This window comes from Cyprinodon tularosa, unplaced genomic scaffold (genome assembly GCF_016077235.1).
Source record: "Cyprinodon tularosa strain WSP-4 unplaced genomic scaffold, ASM1607723v1 ctg1036, whole genome shotgun sequence".
NCBI lineage: Eukaryota > Metazoa > Chordata > Actinopteri > Cyprinodontiformes > Cyprinodontidae > Cyprinodon > Cyprinodon tularosa.
In genome coordinates, this window is record NW_024037823.1 from 31,131 (window position 1) to 54,926 (window position 23,796).

General features: G+C 39.4%; 2 protein-coding genes across 2 annotated transcripts; one reads left to right on the plus strand and one right to left on the minus strand.

Annotated features, from left to right (window-relative positions):
• The first annotated feature begins 7,769 nt into the window (after positions 1–7,769).
• On the plus strand, positions 7,770–11,776 carry eif6 (eukaryotic translation initiation factor 6). The gene is made up of 6 exons (XM_038281741.1): positions 7,770–8,102; positions 9,946–10,031; positions 10,100–10,275; positions 10,463–10,639; positions 10,714–10,898; positions 11,405–11,776. The coding sequence occupies exons 1-6, from the start codon at positions 7,996–7,998 to the stop codon at positions 11,412–11,414; spliced, it is 741 nt and encodes a 246-aa protein (XP_038137669.1). The 5' UTR covers positions 7,770–7,995; the 3' UTR covers positions 11,415–11,776.
• Positions 11,777–15,926: 4,150 nt separating this feature from the next.
• LOC119781320 (microtubule-associated proteins 1A/1B light chain 3A) lies at positions 15,927–23,520 on the minus strand. The gene is made up of 4 exons (XM_038281746.1): positions 23,343–23,520; positions 20,078–20,133; positions 18,795–18,901; positions 15,927–17,272 (listed from the first exon to the last, which is right to left on the minus strand). Exons 1-4 carry the CDS (start codon positions 23,380–23,382, stop codon positions 17,110–17,112), a joined length of 366 nt encoding a protein of 121 aa, XP_038137674.1. The 5' UTR covers positions 23,383–23,520; the 3' UTR covers positions 15,927–17,109.
• Positions 23,521–23,796: the final 276 nt, after the last annotated feature.

Sequence of the window (23,796 nt, forward strand, 5' to 3'; positions counted from 1 at the left end):
TAGGGGCTAAAGAGTATAGTCTAAATAAGGACTTTAAACAGAAATGTTAAGTAACTAAGTATAAATACTACATTACTGTGCTTAAGTAGCCTTTGACTATCTGTATTCAGTTTTTTTGGTTTTTTCTTTTCTTAGAATGTGTTACTTTAACTCACTATATTTCAATACAAATATCAGTACTTTCTCAAACTGTCTCATTACTATAAATCTTGATAACAACATGATGAACAGCAACAACAGAATAGACAGAAAAATGTGACCATCTGCCTAAATGGGGAATGTGTTCATATGTATATCAAAGAGCTAAAAGTATTCAGCTACTTATGCAGGACTTTTATTTAATTAAGATTTTAAATTATATAGAAAATGGACTGAGTAAGTATTATTTTACCTTTTCTCTATCAACGCAGTTGGGGAGGAGGTGGTGTAACAGTTAGGGCATTGTGCTTGGAATCCTGAGATTCTGAGTTCGAGCCCCACTCCCAAGGGCTGCCACTCTGGGTCCCTGAGCAAGACCCTTAATCCCACACTGCTCCTCAAGGGGATGGGTTAAATACAGAGAGTTCATTTTGTTGATTTGTACTTGTGACAGTTTAATGACAAAATTGAATTCTAATTCACGATAAACAAACTAGGAAAACAAACATATTTTTGTGCATAGAAATGTTGCTATTTTGTTATTGTCATAACAAAAATATTTAAATTTTTTTTTTTTCATTTAAGGCAAAAAAAAACAACATAATTTTAAGTGTTATACTTAAATGTCATGAAGAACCTGTACTTAATAATAAAAATTGATCTTTACTGGTCTCATATTGGAGAAATGTAACTCTGCATTGAACCCATCCCCTTGGGGAGCAGAGGGCAGCCATTGTGCGGCACCCGGGGAGCAGTGTGGGGTTAAGGCTGTTCCATCCAGGCTGTGTGGATCGAACCCAGTAGTCCAACACTCCCCACTTTCTCGCTTTAATTCTTGTAAAATAGTTAAATCGTTACTTTTACTCTCAGCAGTCTTTTTACACAGGAATTTACTTTTACTTAAAGAAAATAATGTGAATACTATAGACGTCTCTGACTTTGAGAGAAAAAATGGGGTTAGTATTCCCTCTGTAATTCATTAATGTTTATGCATTTTTCAGTAAATTTCTTCCTTAATTTGTTCAAAATAAAAACAAATCAGATAAAGATTGGCTCATGTGGAGCTGCCAATCAAACTGAAACTTTACAACTTATCTAAAACCAAACTACTTTGCAGCCATGATCATATGGGTGTTTCTATAGAGCTACTTTATTCTGAAACAGTTCAAATGAATCTCCTGGTTAGCAACTGTGAAATGCTGATGAGTCTAGACAACTGATTGAAGAGTTTTCTGCATCCAGCAGAACTACTGCCCATGGGCGTAGGTTTGCATAGGGACCATAGGGACATGTCCCTACCAAAATTTTGGAAGGACCTATTTGTCCCTACCAATAATTGGATGTGAACAACATGTTTATAATTTACTATACAGCAGCCGCTTCTTTTCCTCTCGCAGCTTGTCTGCCTGGTAGCTGCAGCTGCCTGCTCTTTCCTGTCCCTTTCACATAGCAGCACATCAACTGTGCTGTGCGGTTTAACTCTCTGATTATTCTGCCTTAAGTTCCGCCTTCTCTCTTTCTGATTGCGTGTTTTTTAGTCTGTATGTGCGCGAGCGCGGGTGCTTGGAGCGCGAAAAAAAGGAAGCTAAAATAAATTAATATTGGGCTACGAAACTAGTCCGAATTAAAAAATATATTATCTACGCTAAAACAGGCGAAAGCTTCTAATTGGAATTCTGTAAAGAAGCAGGAGAGAGTTTTTTGATTTGTGGAACTTGAAAAATGTAAGTTAACAACGTTAGGATTTCTTTTATTTTATCTTTTAATCAGATAGCCAAAGGCTCCTTAAAGAAGATCTTTTATGAAATTAAACCAGGTGAAACAGAAACGTTTTAACGTTTCCTTTGGAGGAGTTCTGGATGGAGAATATTGACAGACAAAAACTATTTTTTTTACTTCTTAAATGCAAAATGTTTACATATATTTTACAATCTTGGTATAATTCCTGCTCTAAGTGGGTCGCTCTGTCGGCTAAAGGCACATTTTAGTGGCCCTATACTCCAGTTTACGATTAATCAATTACTGTACATAGTTCACGATTATTTAAATAATTTGTTAATATGATTAATTGTTTCAGCCATAGATAAAATACATGAAATTAGCTACACAGAGTAACTACAGCCCAGATGTACAACTTCTAATATTAATACTTTAAATGCTCAGTGTCAGTTCCTCTTCTAGTTCCAGTGCTCATGTAAATACAATACATTTATTTGCTGTCCCTTAAATGTATTATTTTGCATGATCCAGAGAGAGCATATTAGATTCAAAAAAATAAGAGTGGGGTTTACCTCTGCACAATTCTCTATCTTCAGAAGAAAACACAGGATAAATCCACATATTATAGACTATATTTGGTTAAACAGACACCGTCTTAGTCGCAGATAAATTTAAATTCAATCCTTTTCAAAGTGGAAAAAGTCCTAATTCCACATTCATCAGAGCCAGTTATGCTTTAAATATTGATAAACAGCATATAGAGCATGTAGTGCTTATAAGATTTGTATTAATGTAGCAAGAAATGCTGCTGTTCTCTTTAAACAAAATGAGCCCTGAAGCTCACATTAAGCATAAAAAAGAGCATGCATATTTTTGCAAAGGACCAATGAAACTGAAGAACAGTGTCCCGACCAAAGTTGAAATCAAACCTACGCCCTTGCTACTGCCCCACCCTGCAGAAAGCTGCCATGTTTGCAGCAATCTGATCTGATCTGAACCATTGCAGGCTGGAGGACAGACAGGATCAGCGGAGCTGTGAGCTGATCTGGAACAGAAAGTAATTTCTTCCCACCTGGAGCTCCGTCCGTCTGCGTCTGACGGCGGTTCCGATTAGTTTCTGATGTTTCCAGGCAGATAATCCGAACGAATCTGTCAGCAGAGGCACGGCTGCAGAGATCCTAACAGCTGACGGGACGTATCACTCCGTGAAATACAGCCGACAGATAATTCTGGAGTGGAGCTGAGTTCAGGTGTCTCCGTTTTTATTTAGTCTCCATCTACAAGGTTTGTTTTATAAAATTGTGTATCTTCAGTTTTTGTTCCAAGTTGTATTCTTTCTGGAATATTCTGCAGGATAATCAAATTTTTATCTGGGAAAAACAATCTAAGTCTTATATTATCAATAAATTGAGAACAGGGTTCTTCATTCAAGGCAGCGTTTTATTTCACCTTTGCAAAGGAGAATAGATACAGTCCTGCCAATGTTCCTGTTCTGGTCACACAGACTGAATAGAAAGTTTCTCACATAGTTAGTAAGATGCTAAGATCCTTTAGAGCCAAAGTTACTGAAACAAATATATATATATATATATATATATATATATATATATATATATATATTTTTTTTTTTTTTTTTTTTTTTTTTTTTTTCAGTAACTTTGGCTCTAAAGGATCTTAGCATCTTACTAAAACACTTCTAACTGGAAAACAGCTACTGAGGCGCCAATAAGGTAAGACCTGCATTCAGCCTTGTCAGGCAGGTGCTCTGTTGGAATATGTTTAAAATCAAGCAAGTCATTGTTAATAGAATTTTATGACAAGATACAGAAAAAATGTTAGAAAAGAACAACAAAGGATGAAACAGACACCCTGAAAATCCATTCCCTCAAACTGTTGTGATGGAAAAAAATATTCTACACTCTTATTCCTTTTAGGCCTCTAATTAATGTCCTTAATGTGAGCTTGTTTGGTTTCCTTCATTGTTCAAAAGTATTCACTCAAACAGAACACCTGCTTCACAAGGCTAGATGTGAGTCTTATCTCACTTTTACTTCAGAAGCTGTTTCACTATTAAATGTTTTGGTAAGAAAATAGACTCCTTTAGTTCAAGGTCATTTCAACAATCCTTCTGTTTTTGGAAAACTGTTTCGTTTATTTTGATTTAGCTGTGTGTGAAACAATGGCGGAAGAAGTACTCAACACTAGTACTAGAGTAAAAGTATTTATACTCATAGTCAAATCTTATTCAACTACAAGTAAAAGTTACTCAGTCAAACATCTACTCACTTTTGAAATACTTAAGTTCTCAAAAGTACAAAATAAATGTTCTAATATCAGAAAATTTCTATAATATTCAGGGTAAATTTAAAGAACTGTGTAACTTTCACAAACCACCTGATGTAAAACCACCTGCTTCAGATTCTACATCTCTAAAGAACTTCAGCGTAAAAATTCCTGGGAAAAAAAACAGCTATTTTTATTGCTATTTCTTATTTTGAAAAAACAAAAACAAGGGGTGTCTTCATTTCCCTCACATTTTCACTATGGAATAGAAGTTTAAGGTTGAATTTATTGCAAAGAAACTACAACTCATCCTATTGAACAACCTGGCAACATTTCACACCTTTATAAAATTTATAAACTACAAATAATATCTGCTCTGAGTTTCTCATATTTGTAGAACGTCATGGAAATCTCTAAAACAGTGGCGTTCAGTCCAGAGGGCTGATCTGCTATCTGCAATGTTAAATTGCATTTCAAGAAAGAAAAGCAGCAACAGCGGATTACTAAACTAAGCTGAGCCAAAAGGAACATTTAACTAGCAGTTTCCTAGAAATGTAGTGGAGGGAAAGTTATAAATACAACCCCAAAAAATTACTCAATAATATTTAAATAAAGATAATACAAAAAAAGTACTTAAGTACAGTACTCAAGTAAATGTACTTTGTTACTTTCCACCACTGCTCTGAAACCCTCCCTGGTTTTCTTTTGGTTCCAAGTATTAAGACAAATCCTTAGTCTTACCAAAATAGACAGAACTTGGGCAATCACTGCATCTGATCTCCCTCTGCAAGGGTTAATATGCTGCTTGAATGAAGACCACTGATCCAATATCTTGTTAAATGTGACTAGACTTAGACTACTTCTAATTTCGTTTTGTAAACACGGAGTAAAATCTTATTTTGTACAGCTTCCCTACAGTAAGTGAGCTGCAGCTTAGCAGGAAATGAGGATGTCCATTCCATAAAGTGCAACAGGGATCAAACGTGAACAGTGTGGGAGAAAAACATGGTGCAAAAACAAGTTGATATGGAATTTCAGAGCAATTAAAAACAAATATATATGCTGCAAATATGGGATGTTTGTTGTAAAAATGTTTGTTGATAACACACTACTTTAACCGCCAAAGAAAATCTGAAGCCACCTTCACACATGGCAGAAATAACAGATCTCTGGACCTTTAAGAACACCAAACATCGAGGTTTAGCTGTACTGAAGAACCTTAAAGCCATCCAACCAGGTCCACCTGCAGGACCTTCCCCTCCTGGGAGTGAAACGGGATTCTAATGCCACCAGTGCAGAGCTTATGTACCTATGGCAGCAGGGTGGTGAGAGTAGATATATTAAGAAAAGTGATGAAAAGACCTTTGGACGCCTCTTTTGTCCAAGAAATCAATAAAAGAGAGAAAGAAATAGTTCAAAAGGTACAAGAATGTAAGCAGGGGAGTACAGACACTTTATCTAATAAATCCCCTTCCTAACTGTTTTGATCATCTGATGGAGAGAAGCTGAGAGCCGCCATGAGCCATGGGAGAAACCAGCAACAGTAGAAACCTTTGGTGTCCAGCCACTCAGCATGACAGCAGTATTAAAATACAGAGGAGTGATACCTCCTAGCTATTTGCAGATCTTTTTCTGACCTGTAGTGACGTAACACAAACGACACTACCCCACGTAACGGGAACAAACCGCTGTGATTGGCTGAAAGCTGAGAGCCTGCTGCTCCATGAGGGCGGTGGCTATGCAGGTTGTCAAACAGGAAGAACATTTTATTTGAAAATCTGAAATCTTTCTAAGAAATCAGATACAAAAAGGATCAAAAGGCACAAAAACAATTTAACTGAACAGTGAAAGAAAACAACATAGTATGAATAAAAAGACGAGAAAGGAAGAAATAATGAGAGAACTTTCTGTTAATGGTTTGGCCTTTTTTGTTTGGTTACAACAATTTAAATGCTTTTTTAGAATAACTAAAAAAAATTATCTTTAAAAATATGCATTGATAAATAAAATAATCCTGAATAATTAAATAATAATTATGGTATTTTGATTCTTAATTCACTGTTAGATGGCAAACATTTATGCCTTAAAAAGTATGGCTGACTTATTGACAATCCTGATTTAAAAAACCTTCAAAACTACATTTAAAATTGCAAAAACAAATTCTAATGCCTCAGCGTGTGAAATCTAAGACACTGGAAGTTATGCAATATAAATAAAGCAGGAAGTCTTACAAAGGGGAAACTTCATCCACAATTTGGAAATGTATTCCTTTACTTTTCAGAATGTAAAGAGCATTTGGTTCTGATTTTGTTTAAAGAGAAATTGTCTTTAACAAACATTTTCCTCCCTCTCTGCATGGAAATTAGATTATATCCTTCAGATCAATATTAAGCACTTGGTGGGTATTGATACCCGCAGGCTGCCTGTCTGCAAATGGAAGTCAGCGTTGCTCATAAATGTGTTTATTTTTCTTTATCTTTAGAGTCCCTTCAGTTTATGATCCAAGATGGCTCTTTATGGTAACTTATTAGTCATCCTGCATTTAATCAGTAAAAACATATGAGTTTTAGTTCATGCTAATTAATTCTGATCAATAAATCATCATAAACTTTACCATCTATGGTGTAGAACAGACCAGAACAGTTTCTCTAACTAATCTGTAAAAATAATAATAATAACTTAAAAAATGTAGTTTATCAGGAAGAATCTGTTTTTATAAATCACATCATTATTATTATTATTATTATTTTTGCCCAGCCTATCATCATCTCTCGCCTTCTGTTCAACAGCATCTGTGTCTGAGTCTCTGCCCCCCCACCTCTCAGCAGATTATCCCTCTTCTGATGCCCCCAAACTGTCTTTGAAAGCTGATGGATTATCACATGTTTTACTACATGGTCAGAATTTGATTGTTCAGAATTGTGCTTAAATGTAAGGGCCCTGACAATAAATACCCTGATTATTGATTGTCGTTTATTTATGTATTTATTTTCGCAAAATTATGTAGAACAGGCTGAAGGTTGCTCCAGCCTGCTCTGCAGACCTAGAACCAGAACTAAACATGGAGAAGCAGCATTTAGTTCCTATGCTCCACTAATCTGGAACAAACTTCCAGAAAACTGTAAAACTGCGGAAAGCCTGAGTTCCTTTAAATCAAGACTAAAAACACATTTGTTTAGGATTGCCTTCGACTGTTCTAGTTAAACAGTTAAACTGAAACATCATTAGTTCATTTTTTTTTTCTTTAGTCCAACTGCTTTTAATGTTCTTTCTTGTTTCTGCATTTTATATTAATTATTATTTATTTTTTCTTCTACTTGCTCTGATTCCGTTTTATTTTCCTATATTTTAATCATGTAAAGCACTTTGCATTGTCTTTGTACTGAATCGTGCTATACAAATACATTTGCCTTGCCTAAATTAACCATGTATATATATATATATATATATATATATATATATATATATATATATATATATATATATATATATATTCTATTTAATAATAAATAGAATTTACCGCAAGATGAAAATAATAAAGGGATCATAAAGAAATCAGAACCGCTACAAAAAAGTTACTTTTTTAGCCGTAAAACGTAAATAGAATTACGTAATATACGTGCTACGTCACCACGGTAACCTCGAAGCGGAAGTTGACACGTGCGTTGAAGGAAGGAAACGCCGCCTCTCGTGTTTCGAGGCCGCGAGCTCTCTACAGGTTGATATTTCATCCCGGAGCGCGTGGGTCCGGTGGATAACCTGAAAACCAGTTTGAGTTCTGGTTCTATTCGAGGATAGAACGGGTTTGTTTGATCTGGATCAGAACGTTTCTCCTCACTGCTCCTCCTCTTCATCATGGCTGTGAGAGCCTCCTTCGAAAAGAACAACGAGGTCGGCTGCTTCGCCAAACTCACCAACACCTACTGCCTCGTGGCCATCGGTGGATCAGAGAACTTCTACAGGTGAGCTCACGTGTGCCGATCACGCGCCTCGGTCCTAAAAACTGGAAGACATTAGATCACAGCAGGCTCTGCCCTGGGTGCTGACTGCAAGGCAGCGGATAGGATCCTAAAGGTTCCACAGCCTCAATATAAACACCTGGAAAGTCCAACAGGAACTGAATAGACTCCTTTAACCAAACAGCAGCTGGTGAACTAACCACCTACAGGTTCTAATGGAGCATGAGGAGATCTGAGCAGAACCTGAGATCAAAGCAGAGCATTAGAACAGGATATTTAATGCAACATAATTGATCCAACAGTTTTTTTTATATCTGCTGCCATCATGTTTAGGGTGTGCCTGAATATATGTCATTCCAGAAAAACAGAGAAATGAAAAACAATCCATTACAAGTTTGAAGACGTTTCGCTTCCCATCAGTCTAGTGCATTGTTTTTAATTTATTTCTTTTTTTTTTGGAACACTGGTTATTTATATGAAGAACTTTTTGCTTTCTCTCTGAACTAAACTCATTAGCTGTAATAATCATTTATTGTTTCAGTAGTGCATGTATATCCATGCTCTCATGGAAGCAAATACAATAATCTAATTTATCATCCTGATAAAAAAAAACTGCCAGTTATTTAGTTTTTTTTTTCTTTTTTTTTTCTAAACATTAATTAAAACATCTCTAAAAAAACTGTCTCTGTGTCTGAACTCAGTCATGGTTCAGTCACTCTGAATCAGAAGCTCCTATTGGTCCAGGCAGCAGCCAATCAGAATGTGAGGATGCTGGTCGGACTAGAAAAGGGATAACCAATTAAAAATCATCAATCAGTAAAGGTCTGGGGACATTTTTAATTTAATCTGTTGCTTTAAACTCTGAAATATGTGGTTTTTATACATCCTTTGACTTTTAAAATTGAAAAAAATATATATAAAAAAGAAAATGTTTCCATTTTAAAATCTAATGTGTTTTTTTAAGTAGAAAACAACAATCTCTCAGTTTGGTATAGAGACAATTTCCTGATTCACATAATTAAAGACTTGAACTTATCGGTTGTTGTTTTGTATTTTTCTTTTTTCTGTCTTAATGTTGGCAGTGGGCTTTATGCTGCCCTGCAAGGCTTTAAACCTGGGTTTAACCGGAGACTAAGCCATTCTAAAGCACATATCAAGGAGCTCATTCTGAGCCTGGATCCATATTTATTGTTGATTCTGTTCATGGTGGAGAATCCTGCTTCACAGCAGCAGGTTGAGCCAAACATCCTCTAAATGTTCAGGGTCATCTTTGAGCACCATTTCACTTTTCTTTCACCAGTTCACCACAGTTCTTCCAGCAGTCCACACTTTCTCTGCTCTCTTTTTCTCATCGTCTTCTCCTTCTTTCCCATCGCCCGGCTTGCCACAGGTTTGCCTGCTGTGTCTAAAAGTAGCAGCAGCAGCAACCCAGACTGACAGCAGCTCATTGGCTGATTTGGATCACGTGCAGCCTGGTCCTGGAGCTCCGGAGGGCTTTACCGTATTAACAGGAGAAGCGGTGCAAGTGAAATTAGACACTGTCGTTGAACAACATCCAGTGATTTCTAAATGTTTTAAATCAGGTTGTGTCCGCATCCGTGACCTCTGATCTAGAGGAGGTTATTGAGCGGTGGATCAGCAGAATCGTTTATTGACTTGATTTATTGTTTTCATGTTGAGATCATAAAATATGTGACTGCATCAGCATCAAACCCTTTTTTTTCTCCATAATTGTTCCCACCAACCGACGGAGCCTCAGAGGTTCAGTCTCCATTCAAACATCAGGCAGTGCTGATAGCTTCAGCCTTTTCCGTTCCAATCTGAGGTGAAGCGTCTGTGTTTGCAGCGTGTTTGAAGGCGAGCTGTCAGAAACCATCCCGGTGGTCCACGCCTCCATCGCCGGCTGTCGGATCATCGGCAGGATGTGTGTCGGTGAGTGAAGCTCCTCCCTCTGCTTGTTATCATCCCCCTTATCTGCTAACAACCCCCCCACCTCTCAGGTAACCGCCACGGCCTCCTGGTTCCCAACAACACCACAGACCAGGAGCTGCAGCACATCAGGAACTCCCTGCCAGACGCCGTGAGGATCCAGAGAGTAGAGGAGAGGCTGTCTGCGCTCGGGAACGTCATCGCCTGCAACGACTACGTGGCTCTGGTTCACCCCGACCTCGACAGGGTGAGAATCTGCTGATGGAGCAAAACCTGATCTCCATAGATCCTTTATTGTAGCTGCAGGCAGCGGCGGTCTGAGGGAGGAGCAGCTGAACTCAGAGACATGGAGTGATGATCATCCTGATGCTTTAGCAGATGAATTTATCTCTTCGATATGAGGAATCGTTTCCGCTTTGTTTCCTCTCTCTCAGGAAACAGAGGAGATCCTGGCAGACACCCTGAAGGTGGAGGTTTTCCGTCAGACGGTGGCCGAGCAGGTTCTGGTCGGTTCCTACTGTGCCTTCAGTAACCAGGGAGGCCTGGTCCACCCGAAGACGTCCATCGAGGACCAGGACGAGCTGTCGTCTCTGCTGCAGGTTCCTCTGGTGGTGAGTCTCAGTCTGGCTGACCTCTGGACTCTGAGGAATCCAGAACTGCTTTAAAGCTCGTGGTTCTTGTCCAGGCTGGCACGGTGAACCGGGGCAGCGAGGTGATCGCCGGGGGGCTGGTGGTCAATGACTGGTGCGCGTTCTGTGGGCTGGACACGACCAGCACGGAGCTGTCGGTCATAGAGAGCGTGTTCCGGCTCAGCGAGACGGCGCAGGCCTCCGCAATCGCCACCAGCATGAGGGACTCCCTGATTGACAGGTGAGGGACGCTCACATCGGTCAGGACTCCTCATGGGGGAAAAACGTCTAAACCCAAAAAACAAAAGCCTGCAAAATATTCACACCCCTTCAGCCTTTACATATCAGGCTTGAATTAGATTCTTTGTGACAGAAAGACAAAGACTCCCGACTGAAGCATGACGATGCAAAGGCTCTGATTTTACAAAAGTTAAACTAAAGTTCAGATTATCTGATGGTCTGAAATAAAATCCTGATGCTGCTTCAGAAAATCAGAGAACAAGTGACATCATGAAGACCAAGGAACCCAGCAGACGGGTCAGAGAGTTCTGCTTCAGTTGAAAGCAGAGTTTGGTTCTAGAACCTCTGAAGCTTCAAACGTTCCAGATCTCTGATCAGTCCATCATCTGATGGATTTCGCAACACCCAGGCCAATACTTCCCCCTAGAAATAAAACAGTGGTGTTTTATTTACCTTAAACTGCTGGATCACTTTTCCTCATGGTTTGATGTTCTTGTTTCTCCTCAGCATGGCGTAGAAGCTGCTGTCTGTTTCCTGCCATGATGAAGCTCCGCCCCCTGAAGCACACGGACAGACGTTTCTCCAACACAAACCTGATCAGATCATCATGGCCGACGGGGCGGCAGAAGCTGCTCTCAGACAGGCGATCTATTGAAGCTCTTTGAGCTGAGAAGCGTTCAGAGAAATTAGTTTAGATTTCTGAGCTGCCGTTTGAACCTGGAACGTGTTTTAGTTTGTGACGCTTCGGACTGTTCTACCTGAATTAAATCAGGAAGGAAACGGTGTTGAATGTGTGTCTGAGCAGAGATGTTTTTGTCACCAGACTAATGGAACATGTATGTATCTGTAAAATAAAGCTGATTGCCATCTTTTTATCGGCTTGGGCCTCATTTTGGATTTTAATCAAATGTTTGAAGGAACTTCAAAAATATCCTGAAATCCTCCGATCTGTCCAGTCATGTTTGTGTACTGAAGTCTTCACTGAGCTGCAGAAATGGTGAAACTTAAATTTTGGAAGGAAAGTGGACTGAGAGTTAGCATCCAGAAGATTTTATCTTAAGATGTTAATCTAAAGTTAGAATCTCCTGATTCTGGATTATTGAATAATTGAATTAATTATTAAATTGAATAATTTCTTGAATATTAACCAGCAGCTACTTTGATGTTTAAGTAAAAGGAGATGGAATGGTTAACAAAATTGCAGACGCAGATGAAAAATGAGTTTGTTAGCCATGCGGAGCATTTTCAGCATAAATGGCAACAGATTATAAGTTTATACAAGTTAGCATTATAATGCAAGAAAGTTGAGAAAACGTAGTTTAAATGTTCTTCTGATTTCTCAGAGGACCATAACTCCCAGTTACAGCTTTAAATTAACATATTTTCTTATTGTACAGACGGAATCAGACTGCAGAGCTTCTTTATATCTTGAAATTTGGTTTCTGACAAAGAGTTTCATAAATAATTTTAAACAGAGCACAGAAGTAGATTAAAGATGAAACTGATTTACTGGATCTGCAAAGTGCAATTCTAGATCTAAAATGCAGCATATCCATATTTTTGATGATAATTGATGGAATTGAAATCTACTTCTAGGGATTATTTATCGATTTTAGCAGCGGAATAGGCTGTTATTTAATATTATTTTTATACATTGTTTTTGCGCCCTATATACAGGTGCTGGTCATAAAATTAGAATATCATGAAAAAGTAGATTGATTTCAGTAATTCCATTTAAAAAGTGAAACTTGTATATTATATTCATACATTACATACAAACTCATATATTTCAGATGTTTATTTTGTTTAATTTTGATGATTACAAATGACAACAAATGAAAATCTCAAATTCATCATATCAGAAAATTAGAATATTACTGAAGACCAATAAAAACAAAGGATTTATAGAAATGTTGGCCAACTGAAAAGTATGAACATGAAAAGTATGAGCATGTACAGCACTCAGTATTTAGTTGGGCCTCCTTTGGCCTGTATTACTGCAGCAATGCGGCGTGGCATGGAGTCGATCAGTCTGTGGCACTGCTCAGGTGTTATGATAGCCCAGGTTGCTCTAATAGTGGCTTTTAGCTCTTCTGAATTGTTGGGTCTGGTGTATTGCATCTTCTTCTTCACAATACCCCATAGATTTTCTATGGGGTTAAGGTCAGGAGAGTTTGCTGGCCAATTAAGAACAGGGATACCATGGTCCTTCAACCAGGTACTGGTAGCTTTGGCACTGTGTGCAGGTGCCAAGTCCTGTTGGAAAATGAAATCTGCATCTCCAAAAAGTTGGTCAGCTGCAGGAAGCATGAAGTGCTCTAAAACTTCCTGGTATGTGGCTGCGTTGACCCTGGACCTCAGAAAACACAATGGACCAACACCAGCAGATGACATGGCACCCCAAACCATCACTGACTGTGGAAACTTTACACTGGACTTCAAGCAACGTGGATGAAGTGCCTCTCTTCTTTTCCTCCAGACTCTGGGACCTTGATTTCCAAAGGAAATGCAAAATTTACTTTCATCAGAGAACATGACTTTGGACCACTCACCAGCAGTCCAGTCCTGTTTCTCTTTAGCCCAGGCAAGACGCTTCTGACGCTGTCTGTGGTTCAAGAGTGGCTTGACACAAGGAATGCGACAGCAGAAACCCATGTCTTTCATACGTCTGTGTGTGGTGGTTCTTGAAGCACTCACTCCAGCTGCAGTCCACTCTTTGTGAATCTCCCCCACATTTTTGAATGGGTTTTGTTTCACAATCCTCTCCAGGGTGCGGTTATCTCTCTTGCTTGTACACTTTTTTCGACCACATCTTTTCCTTCCCTTCGCCTCTCTATTAATGTGCTTGGACACTGAGCTCTGTGAACAGCCAGCCTCTTTAGCGATGACCTTTTGTGTCTTGCCCTCCTTGTGCAAGGTGTCGATGGTCGTCTTTTGGACAACTGTCAAGTCAGCAGTCTTCCCCATGATTGTGTAGCCTATAGAACTAGACTGAAAGACCATTTAAAGGCTTTTGCAGGTGGTTTGAGTTAATTAGCTGATTAGAGTGTGGCACCAGGGGCCATCAATTTTGAACCTTTTCACAATATTCTAATTTTCTGATATGATGAATTTGAGATTTTCATTTGTTGTCATTTGTAATCATCAAAATTAAACAAAATAAACATCTGAAATATATGAGTTTGTATGTAATGTATGAATATAATATACAAGTTTCCCTTTTTAAATGGAATTACTGAAATCAATCCACTTTTTCATGATATTCTAATTTTATGACCAGCACCTGTAAATAATGCACTAAAAGGCACCTCTCTAACTTCCTATTAATATAAACATCAAGTCAAATATCAGTTTATCAACAATAGGAAAGCATTCAATAAATATACTTTATGTTTGAGCTCATTTTTGGAAAATATAAAAACCAAATAAAAGCGTTCGGGTCGAGTAAATGTAGGTCCATCCCCCCCACCCTTAGTGGGGCGGGGGCACCAATTTTCATCACAAAGTTACAACCTTGCTGCCTCATGCAGAACACTGCAGCTAAAATAAACTTCTTTTTTTTTTCAACAGTGTCCTGTCTGGCAATGTGGCAATAAGAATAATTGTCTTGATGCCAAAAACAGCCCAACAGATTTTACCTTCACAAGTGTAGCAGTACGGCAATCACCATACTGCTCCACTTGTTTCATGCATATAAATTGCTTTATTACAACTATGCAGGGAGTTTTACAGTTTATATGGACACTGCTATGTAAATAGAGCAGAAAAACGGGAGAAGAAAAAGGAAAAAAAGAGAAAAGATGAAAGAAAGAGGAGATAGAAATAAAACATTTTATAAATAAACTCCAAGCTCAAAGGTTCAGGCTTACTTTGCCACCACTGCAGAGCTTGGTGGGTTTTGTTGAAGATCATGCAGTTTGATCAAAGAAAAACATGAAGGACAAACAGTGTGTAGGAACTACATGTTATGGAGACTTTAGTTCATTTTCTAATGAATGATTTGAAGATATGAATACAAGATGTACCAGTGTGGTTCCATCAGTGAAGCATCCCCATCCAATTATTATAGTGGAGTCTTTTATTCCACCAAGGAGCAGATTTAGGTCAGTCTGTCATCAAACAGCATCTTCATACAACAATCCAGGAGGAAATCAGCAATGATCTAGAATTTCAAGCATGGTGGATCACAGCAGGGGAGTTCAGCCCAGTTCAATTCCCACAGCCTCCGCTCTGGGTCCCTGAGCAAGACCCTTAACCCCACACTGCTTCCCGGGCGCTGCACAATGGCAGCCGACTGCTCCTCAAGGGGATGGGTTAAATGAAGAGTTAATTTCGTTGCTCTGTACTTGTGACAATGTAATGACAATAAAGGCTGAAAAAAGCACCACAAAGATATATTTGCTTAAAGATATAACCTCTGGTGAGAGAAACCTTATAAAAAAAATAGGAACCAATAGACTGAATAAATCAGTATCTGTGAGGTTCTGGTCCAAATGTTTAGACCCAGATAGACAGAAAAAGGGATGAACCATAATAAGCAAAATAAAAGTTTACATTTATAATGATTAAACCTTTTAATTGAAAAATTTCATTTTCTCCGAATAATTTCCTAATTAATCATATTTGTTGGCGTTTGGTTCCCCCTGCCAATAAAAAGTAGGAACTGCAGCTTTTTAAAAATGTATGACTAAAAACCCCTTTTTCATTCATTAACGCTTCCTGGTTAATTATATTTGTTGGCGTTTGGTGCCACCTGCTGACAAAAATTTGGAACTGCAGCTTTTAAAAAATGTCTAAGAACACTTCCAAACATTTAAAGACTCTTTTTATTCATTTAATCTAATATTTGTTGGCGTTTGGTGCCACCTGCCGACAAAAATCTGGAACTACAGCTTTTAAAAAAATGTATAACTAAGAACACCTCCAAACATTCGATTCCTAATATTTGTTGGCGTTTGGTGCCACCTGCCAACAAAAATGTGGAGCTGTAGATTTTTTTTATTAAATATATGCAACAAGAAAACATCCAAACATTTAAAGCCTTTTTATTCATTTAATTACTGGCAAACGCTCAGAGTCAGATCGCAAGAATGCATCTATGTACACAGAGTGAAAACAGCGCCACCTTGTGGAAATCTAAAGAAAAACACAGTGATACAGCTTGATTATATGACGCACACAGTTCCACACAAACATCTGGGTTAATGTTTTTGGTTTGGGGGAAAACGACAACAAAATCTAAAAACACGTTTTTCTAAGTTAAGAGGAAACAATAATTATGGCATAAAATCAGTTTACATTTCTATAAAAAAGTGAAAACATGCAGGGTTTGTAGTGCAGAACAAACGTTTCTATAAATTCCTGTTAAAGAAGGCAGACAGGGAGCAGGTACAAAAAGAGGAAGATCATTACATACATACAGTCTTTACTAAAAGAAAAAAGGGATAAAAAGACTCCTTTTACCGTTTGATTCATGTGCAAAATGCTCATTCAGTTCCTACATTAAATATATTTTTTGTTTAATGTTCAACTCTAATTTGTAGTGTTTCTACGGACCAGAAGGAGGCGCCACCCTCAAACTTTATTGCATCCTGACCTCTCTGGACCTGATAGGTTTCTCCTGAAGCATTCTGTCAGACTCTGGCGCCCTGAAGCTGTAAACTGCTCTGAACATCGTCGTTTTTAATCGGTTATATCACTAAGATCTACAACCACCCCGACTGGCCCTGAAAGCAGCACGAGGCTCCGATTTACGGCTTTAGAAGGCGGCGTGGCGAGCTGCGGTGTTCGGCTTCCAGCTGTGTGAAGCATGCACGGGGACATATTGCACATCGCTGCTGACGAGGGTCTCGGGGTTAATGGTTGAGCTTCATCATGACTTTAAAACTAAACTAAAAATAAAAAAACTCAGGAAGACAAACTGAAACGGTTGAAATGAGCCGACGCACCTGATGCATGCTTAGTGTTTGATACGAGAACCTACAGATCAATCTTTACATTTTCTAAACTCTAATGTGATTGGTCAGTTTGTGTTCCTTCAAAATAAGAGAACTGTTTGGGGAAAATAAAAGCAGAGCGCCCTCTGCTGGCGTCTGCAGCTTGTGTGTGAACTGAATAAACGAAAGAGTCTGAAGGTGGAGAGGGTCATGGTGGTTCCCAGTTAGACCTCTCCCTCCGTCAACCCATCATCATCCTCCTCTTCCTCCTCCCATCTAGCAGCCGAAGGTCTCCTGCGAGGCGTACACCATGTAGAGGAAGCCGTCCTCGTCCCTCTCCTGCTCGTAGATCTCAGAGATGGAAGTGGACACGGACACCATGCTATGCTGGTTGACCAGCAGGAAGAAGGCCTGGGTGGGGTTAAGCTGCAGCCGACGCCTGCGGACAGGAGGAAGAGGAGGTTAAAAAACAGCCGCTGATGACACCGTATATACGACTGATTCCTGATTAAAACTTCCAGCTGCTTCACAGTAAATAAGACTGAAATAAAAAGATTATTTGATAAGGAGCACCAGATGTTAAGGGACATCAAAACATTTTTGATTCAAGATAAAAAGAAATACTTTATATAAATATGTAGCACTAGAATTTTTTGTTAGATTACAAAGAGCAGTCATTTAAAACACAATAAATAAAAATAAAAAACTAGCACCAAACCTTGTCTATCTAAATGACAGGAACCTGTGGAACCATGTGTTTCGCAGGAGGATCAACCTAAATCGGACAACTCAAAGCCCAACCTGCATCTAGAGGTAAAATCCCTTGCAGGGAGTCAACAGGCAGACCGCTGGCTCCTGCTGGTGCTTTTTTAACAAGAAAGAAAGCACATTTTTATTGGTAATTAGCTCAGTGGGACTGAATTTCCCTCCATATTGGAATCAAATACAGGAGAAAAGTTTCTCCTCCTTCCTTTCAACACGTGTAGATAAGCTCAGATGTGAAGAGTAATTTAAGTTCACAGTTACTTTGGTCATTTTTTAAAGATAAAACAAAAAATGACTATCGATCAAAATATGTGCACAAGATAATTACATGTAAAAAGGTGAAAAATGTCGAGTGTGTGAGCCATGAATGAAGGTCTTACTGCTCCACATGGCTGTCAGCTCAAACCCTGATCTGTTTTCCTTTACCTCATGTCTTTCCTCTCTTTCTTAAGGCTGATTTATGCTCAGAAACCAGGTCGTCTGTCGCAGTGAACGCAGATATGCCCCCATCCCTTCCGCAGACACTCTGCTGCACCTCTCAATTATAGGTGACCGCAGACAGGAGGCCTCTGATTGGTCAAATCTACATCCGCTCTACTCTATGCGTATTTCCTGTTTGGTACCTTACTGGCTTGTTTTGTTTGTATGACCGCCATTGTGGAAAACAGCTCGTGAAGATAGAGCAGCTAGAAGAGCAAGATGCGGGAGAACGCTGGGACCCTTTTTCCACCTGGATCTCCGCTCGTCCTCGCCCTCATGTCCCTCCATTGTTGGACAAACTTGCCCTAATTTATTTCTAAAAAATAAGTTAATAAATGAATAGATATCAATCATCATTAGAATTGAAACGACCGTATCAGAAAGCTGAATCTGTGTCGTTCATCATATATTCAGAGAATCAGATCGGTGCATATCTAAAACAGTAAAGAATAAATAAATTATTCATGATATTAGAGCCTATTCCAAAGAGCTCCAACAATCAGCTCAGCTCGTCAGAATTTTCCTTTCAGTCTTTATTTAAAAGCTTTGTACATGGTTCCTTATATCGATTAAGGAAATGAATCTAACGCTCATGAGAACCAGGCCTCAGCTGATTAATGATGTCTTTACTTCATGGTTTCTGAGCATCAGGACAGCAGAAGTCTGCAGACTCCATGTATTCTGGACCAGATGGATGCGATAGTTTCCCCGTTTACCTGATGATCTTCACCAGCTCGCTCATGTTGACGTGATCAGGAACCAGGAACTTGGTCTTGTCCAGAACTGGGAGCTGTTTCTCTCCCTTATACCGCTCGATGATCACCTGCAGACAGCGAACAGAAGCAACAGGAAGTCAAACATCACCTCCCGACGATAGGAAGCTAGACACTTCAACACTTCCATTAAACATACATCTATAGTAACAAGGTCAATAAAAGCATCTGGTCTGAATAACAGAAGAATTTGCCTTTTAATGATCAAACCTGTAACCAAGGAAACAGCCTCTTAGCTTTTATTTTGTGAAAAGTGAGGCCATTATAGATAACAGGAGTTAATGACCTACATGGTGGCGTCAGAAATAAACATCAACTGAGCTGCAGCTTCAGGTTTATGAAGAATTATTTAGGACAGCAACATTGAGGAGGGCCAATGTTTCTGACATCATTAACAGAAACGCTAAAAATGATCGGATCCCATTTCCTGTTGGCCACAGGCTCACCATCCGACTGCTCGTCACCATTAGTCAGATTAGTCACTAAGAAGATGCAAAGATGCTTAATGGGCTTTTTTCCCTTTTCATCTAGAACATTTGAGGCATCTGGGTTATTTTAATCCACTAAATTAGCGTCTCTGATGTGGACCAGTCCAAACGAGGTTCTGTTAGGACGGCCTGAACTGTTACACTGGAAACTCCTCTGCAGCTTTTTTGTCATTTTTATGCATTTGGACTTAAATTAGGAAGTTTTAATGTTTTTAAACTCCTCCTAACAGATACCTTTGTACCATCAGATCTTATTGATCGTTTCTAAAGGACGTAAATGAAAAAGCTGCTAGAGCAGCGGATCCTCTCAGCAGATTTCAAACTTAAGGGAACCTTTGAGCTAAATCAGCTGCTTCATCATTTATTAGCTTAAGGTTTTATTTATTGTTTTCCTTTTTCTGTTTTCTCTCTTAATGGGAGCTGCAGAAAACCAGAAGCCTCCAGTGATCAGTCATGCGATTAGAATTTAAAGGAACAGTCAGATTGAGATTTTTAGCAGCCCAGCCTGATAAAACGGATCCAAATGTCTCTGATTGTCCCTTTAAGGAGCTGACAGAAGATCTGTTCTAATCATCTCAGGTCTGGAAGCACCAACATTAAACATGACCCTGGTTTTATCTAAACTCAGAATCCCTACAGTTTCCTTCAGAAAGTCATTCATTTTTCCAAACTGTGGTTCAGGTTGAGTCCATCTTTGTGTTTTAAGGTCAGCATCATGCGGTGTGTCTGAGAACTTACAGGAATCTTGTTGGGATGCTGCTCCCGGATCTGCTGCACCTCTTTGCACCGATCAGCTGCGGACAGAAAGAAGGAGGAGTCAAAGCTGAGTGACGATCCCGAACGCTCCGGTTTCTACCATCAGATCCGCGGTTCATGATATTAAACACCTCAGGAAGAAGTTAAACTCGGGATCCTAACCCGTCCCATCAAAGCTGCAGAGATCTCCATCATCTCTCCTACTGCCTTATACCTTCGGCTGCAGTCCAGCTCAAACTATGGGGGTTTAACAATCATAGATTATCATCCTGCTTGTTAGAGAAGTTTTTCTGCAAAAAGAAAGCTGAATCCAAGTTCAGGATGGAGCAGATCGAGTCAGACGTCATAAAGCAGGAAACCATCCTGAGCTCCATGTCAGACCTTTGTAAGGAGCAAGAATATCAGCTAATTAATGGGTTATAGATGCAGGGATCACCATGGTAACGAACATAACCTCTTATAGAGTTTGAGTTTAAGCTAAATCCACCACAGAAAGGCTCCTGTGAGTCGCGTTTCCTGTGCTGCTCCTAAATGAACCCGCCTGTCAGCAGCGATGATCACATGAAATCTATCTGTCACCCCGTCTGGTTACACAACACACCAAAAACCTTGATGACCCGTTTCTAGCAGGTTTCCATAAAAAACATCAGGCCGGGTTCAAAGGTTAGAGCGCTGCGGACAAACACAGAATCTGGATGAACCTGGAGGAAAAACATTGAGTCATTCTGGAAATTCTTCTTTCTCACATCAAACCTCTGAAGTCTTTCCGTGGATCTGATGCATTTCCTACTTTAAGATGCATCAAACAGAACTAAAGGTAAACCAAGGGTTCATGAGTCTAGAAATGTAACTCCTCTGGTTCCAAGTGCTCCAAATAATGCTCTAACACTCCTTAATTTTCCGAGAACCCAGAAGCACCCAGATAGTCCATATAGCCACGTTCCAAATGATTCAAATCTCTTCTATCACAACTATACACACACAATACCTGATTATTCTAATGTGAAAAGAAAGTATCTTCAGATTAGGGGTGTCCCAAAAAAAGGTTTTATTTCTGATACGATACCATAATTGCAGCTTTGAGTATTGATTGATACAGACATTGACCAGATATAATATCGGAATTAATCATACATACTTTAATTAGGTATTTTATAGCATGAAATGGTAGAAATGTTTGATTAGTTGATTTCTCTCAGGGATAAAATGATCAGATATGAGAAAAAAATGACCAATTTCTTATTGAACAAATATTAACATGAACTATAAACAAAAGTAGATAGAAGAAAAGCGTTTCTATATGCTTTATAATATGGGAGACTTTAGAAGCTGATATGTCTCGATATTAATCTTTGGGCTGATATAAGATTGATTTCTGATATCAATATAAGTTCAGGTCAGCCTTACTTCAGACCAGAAGCACCTCATCTCCAGGCCAATACCATCCCTACAGAGAAGAATGGTAGTGGCAGCATCATGTTATGGGATATTTTTTCAGAAGACTAGTTTGGATCAAAGGGCAGATGAATATAGTGATGAGAGAGGCCTGCTGCAGAGCTCTGACCTCAGACAGCCAAGATCTCAAAGGATTGGATCAGAACCACGCTGTGGATGTCCTGGAGTGTCTGAGGCAGAGTCCAAGCTGAATCTGATCAAACAACTAGAGAAATCTGTCTCCCATCCAACCTGATGGAGCCTGAGATTCTGCTAAACAGGAAGAGAGGTGAGCTAAGCTGGAGCATCAGATACATCAGGAATAAACATGATTCAAAGGTTTATGTAAATGTCTCTTATTTTTTTACTACTGCTGATAAATTTTCCAAATTTTTCATAACAGAATATGGAGAGCAGAAGTACTAAATGTGGAAAAAGAGAAGCGCGGAGAAAACTTTTATGGATGGACTGAAAGTCGCCGGTCTGATCCGAAAACACGTAGAACCAAGATCCTCTGTTAGCACCAATCACTCTCCACATTGGGTTCTTCCATGGTTCTACAGAAACATTGGTTCAGTTCTCTTTCTAAAGATGCTGAACCAAAGTTTTAATCTGGTTCAGAGGACACTTTGGTAGACGGGAAGATTAAGGCAGACTACCCTGGTTCTGTGGTTATAAAAAAATCCCACATCACTAACCCTCCACCACCGTGTTTAATGCTTGAACTGAAGCATTTTTGCTGATAGGTTTCCTCCAAACATGGAGATTTGCCTCGTGGTCCAACATCCCTTCTGTGGTCTAATCTGTCCAGAGAAAAAAAACAATCCAAAATATAATAAAATAATAATAGTAATCCAGGTGGAATTAAATTATTCAAATAAAATGGAAAAAATTTAAATAATGTTGGGATCAAACAGGAAAAGACAAAAAAAACCCCATCAAACTGGGACAAAAAAGGCATAAAGATCAGGATAAAAGCAGGTTTCAGAGTTTTCCTGGACTGAGCCGAGGTTCTTATATGATCAGGTTACAGTTATAAAACTGCTGTTTACACTGAAGATGTCCATTTCATTCATGCAGTTATCCAGCCTCTCCTGGCTGCTGTTCATCTGTCCAACTAAAGACCCAATAAGATGTTTATTTATAGGCCAGCATGTAAATAAACTGACTGTACTTTGGACCTGAACCTGGATCAGTTCTGCCAGCTTTATGTTTCTCTCTGCTGATAAAAAGCAGTTTTCTGCTGTTTCACGCTTTAATGATGCAGCAGTGATCCTCTCCAAACCTTCACCTCATGGAGGAGGAGATGGGAGCTGGAAGCTCCCCTGCAGCTCTTCAGTTCTTCCTGTTTTCCTCTGAATCAGAACCATTATGCAATGATGACAGTCTGGGCTCCTCCCAGTCTAAACTGGGCCCCTCTGCCAGCCTCCCATTACAGCATAAATCAGAGGACAGGAGTGCTGGGATAATGTGTCAGCACATGATGTTTTTCCTTCCAGGAAGCACAGAGCAGAACCAGCTCAGAGGGGATCCACTGGGCTAATGCTGGTACTGATGAGGCCCTGGGGTCCCTCTGACACAGATAGCCTGACCCACAATAAACCACAACAGCACCGTAACAAAAACACACAACCATCAACTATTTACATTAAAATCAGTCTGGTTATTATTATTATTATTATAAATGGTGTTATTATTATGACCCCTGGGGGCCCAGCTCAGCCTGGAGCCTCTAGCGGTCCCAGCGACACATCACACCGGCCTACAGGCACCGACAGCCGGACTCCAGGCTGCCGACAGGCCGCTTTCTTACCGAAGGTCCTCCGCTGTTTGAAGGGTCTGTCTGACGGCATGTCTGCAGCTGGTGTGTCCGAAGGAAGGCGACAAAGTTCGGTGTGTTGTTTTCTCTTAGGTCCGTCTGAAGCTAAACAGCAGCAGCAGCTCCGGACAAACAAAGCCTGTAAAGCTGTGAGGTCATCAGAGGCTCTTAAAGGGGCCGCACACCCATTACCCTGCTGGGTATCAGTGAGAGGAACAGCAGCTCATCGAAAAAATTGGATCATTAGAACCAGTTCCTTAAAATGAATCGTTCACCAAATCATTTAGTTCACACAACTACAGTTTTGTGGGCTGTCAATATAGAAGATTAAAATAAAGTAGAAAGAAATATTTATGGTGGAGTAAATGTTTCTTTAAAAATTTTGCTTTAAAATACAAAGTACAAGGATTAGGGCCACTGAGAAAAAAAAAGTTAACTGATTTTTACA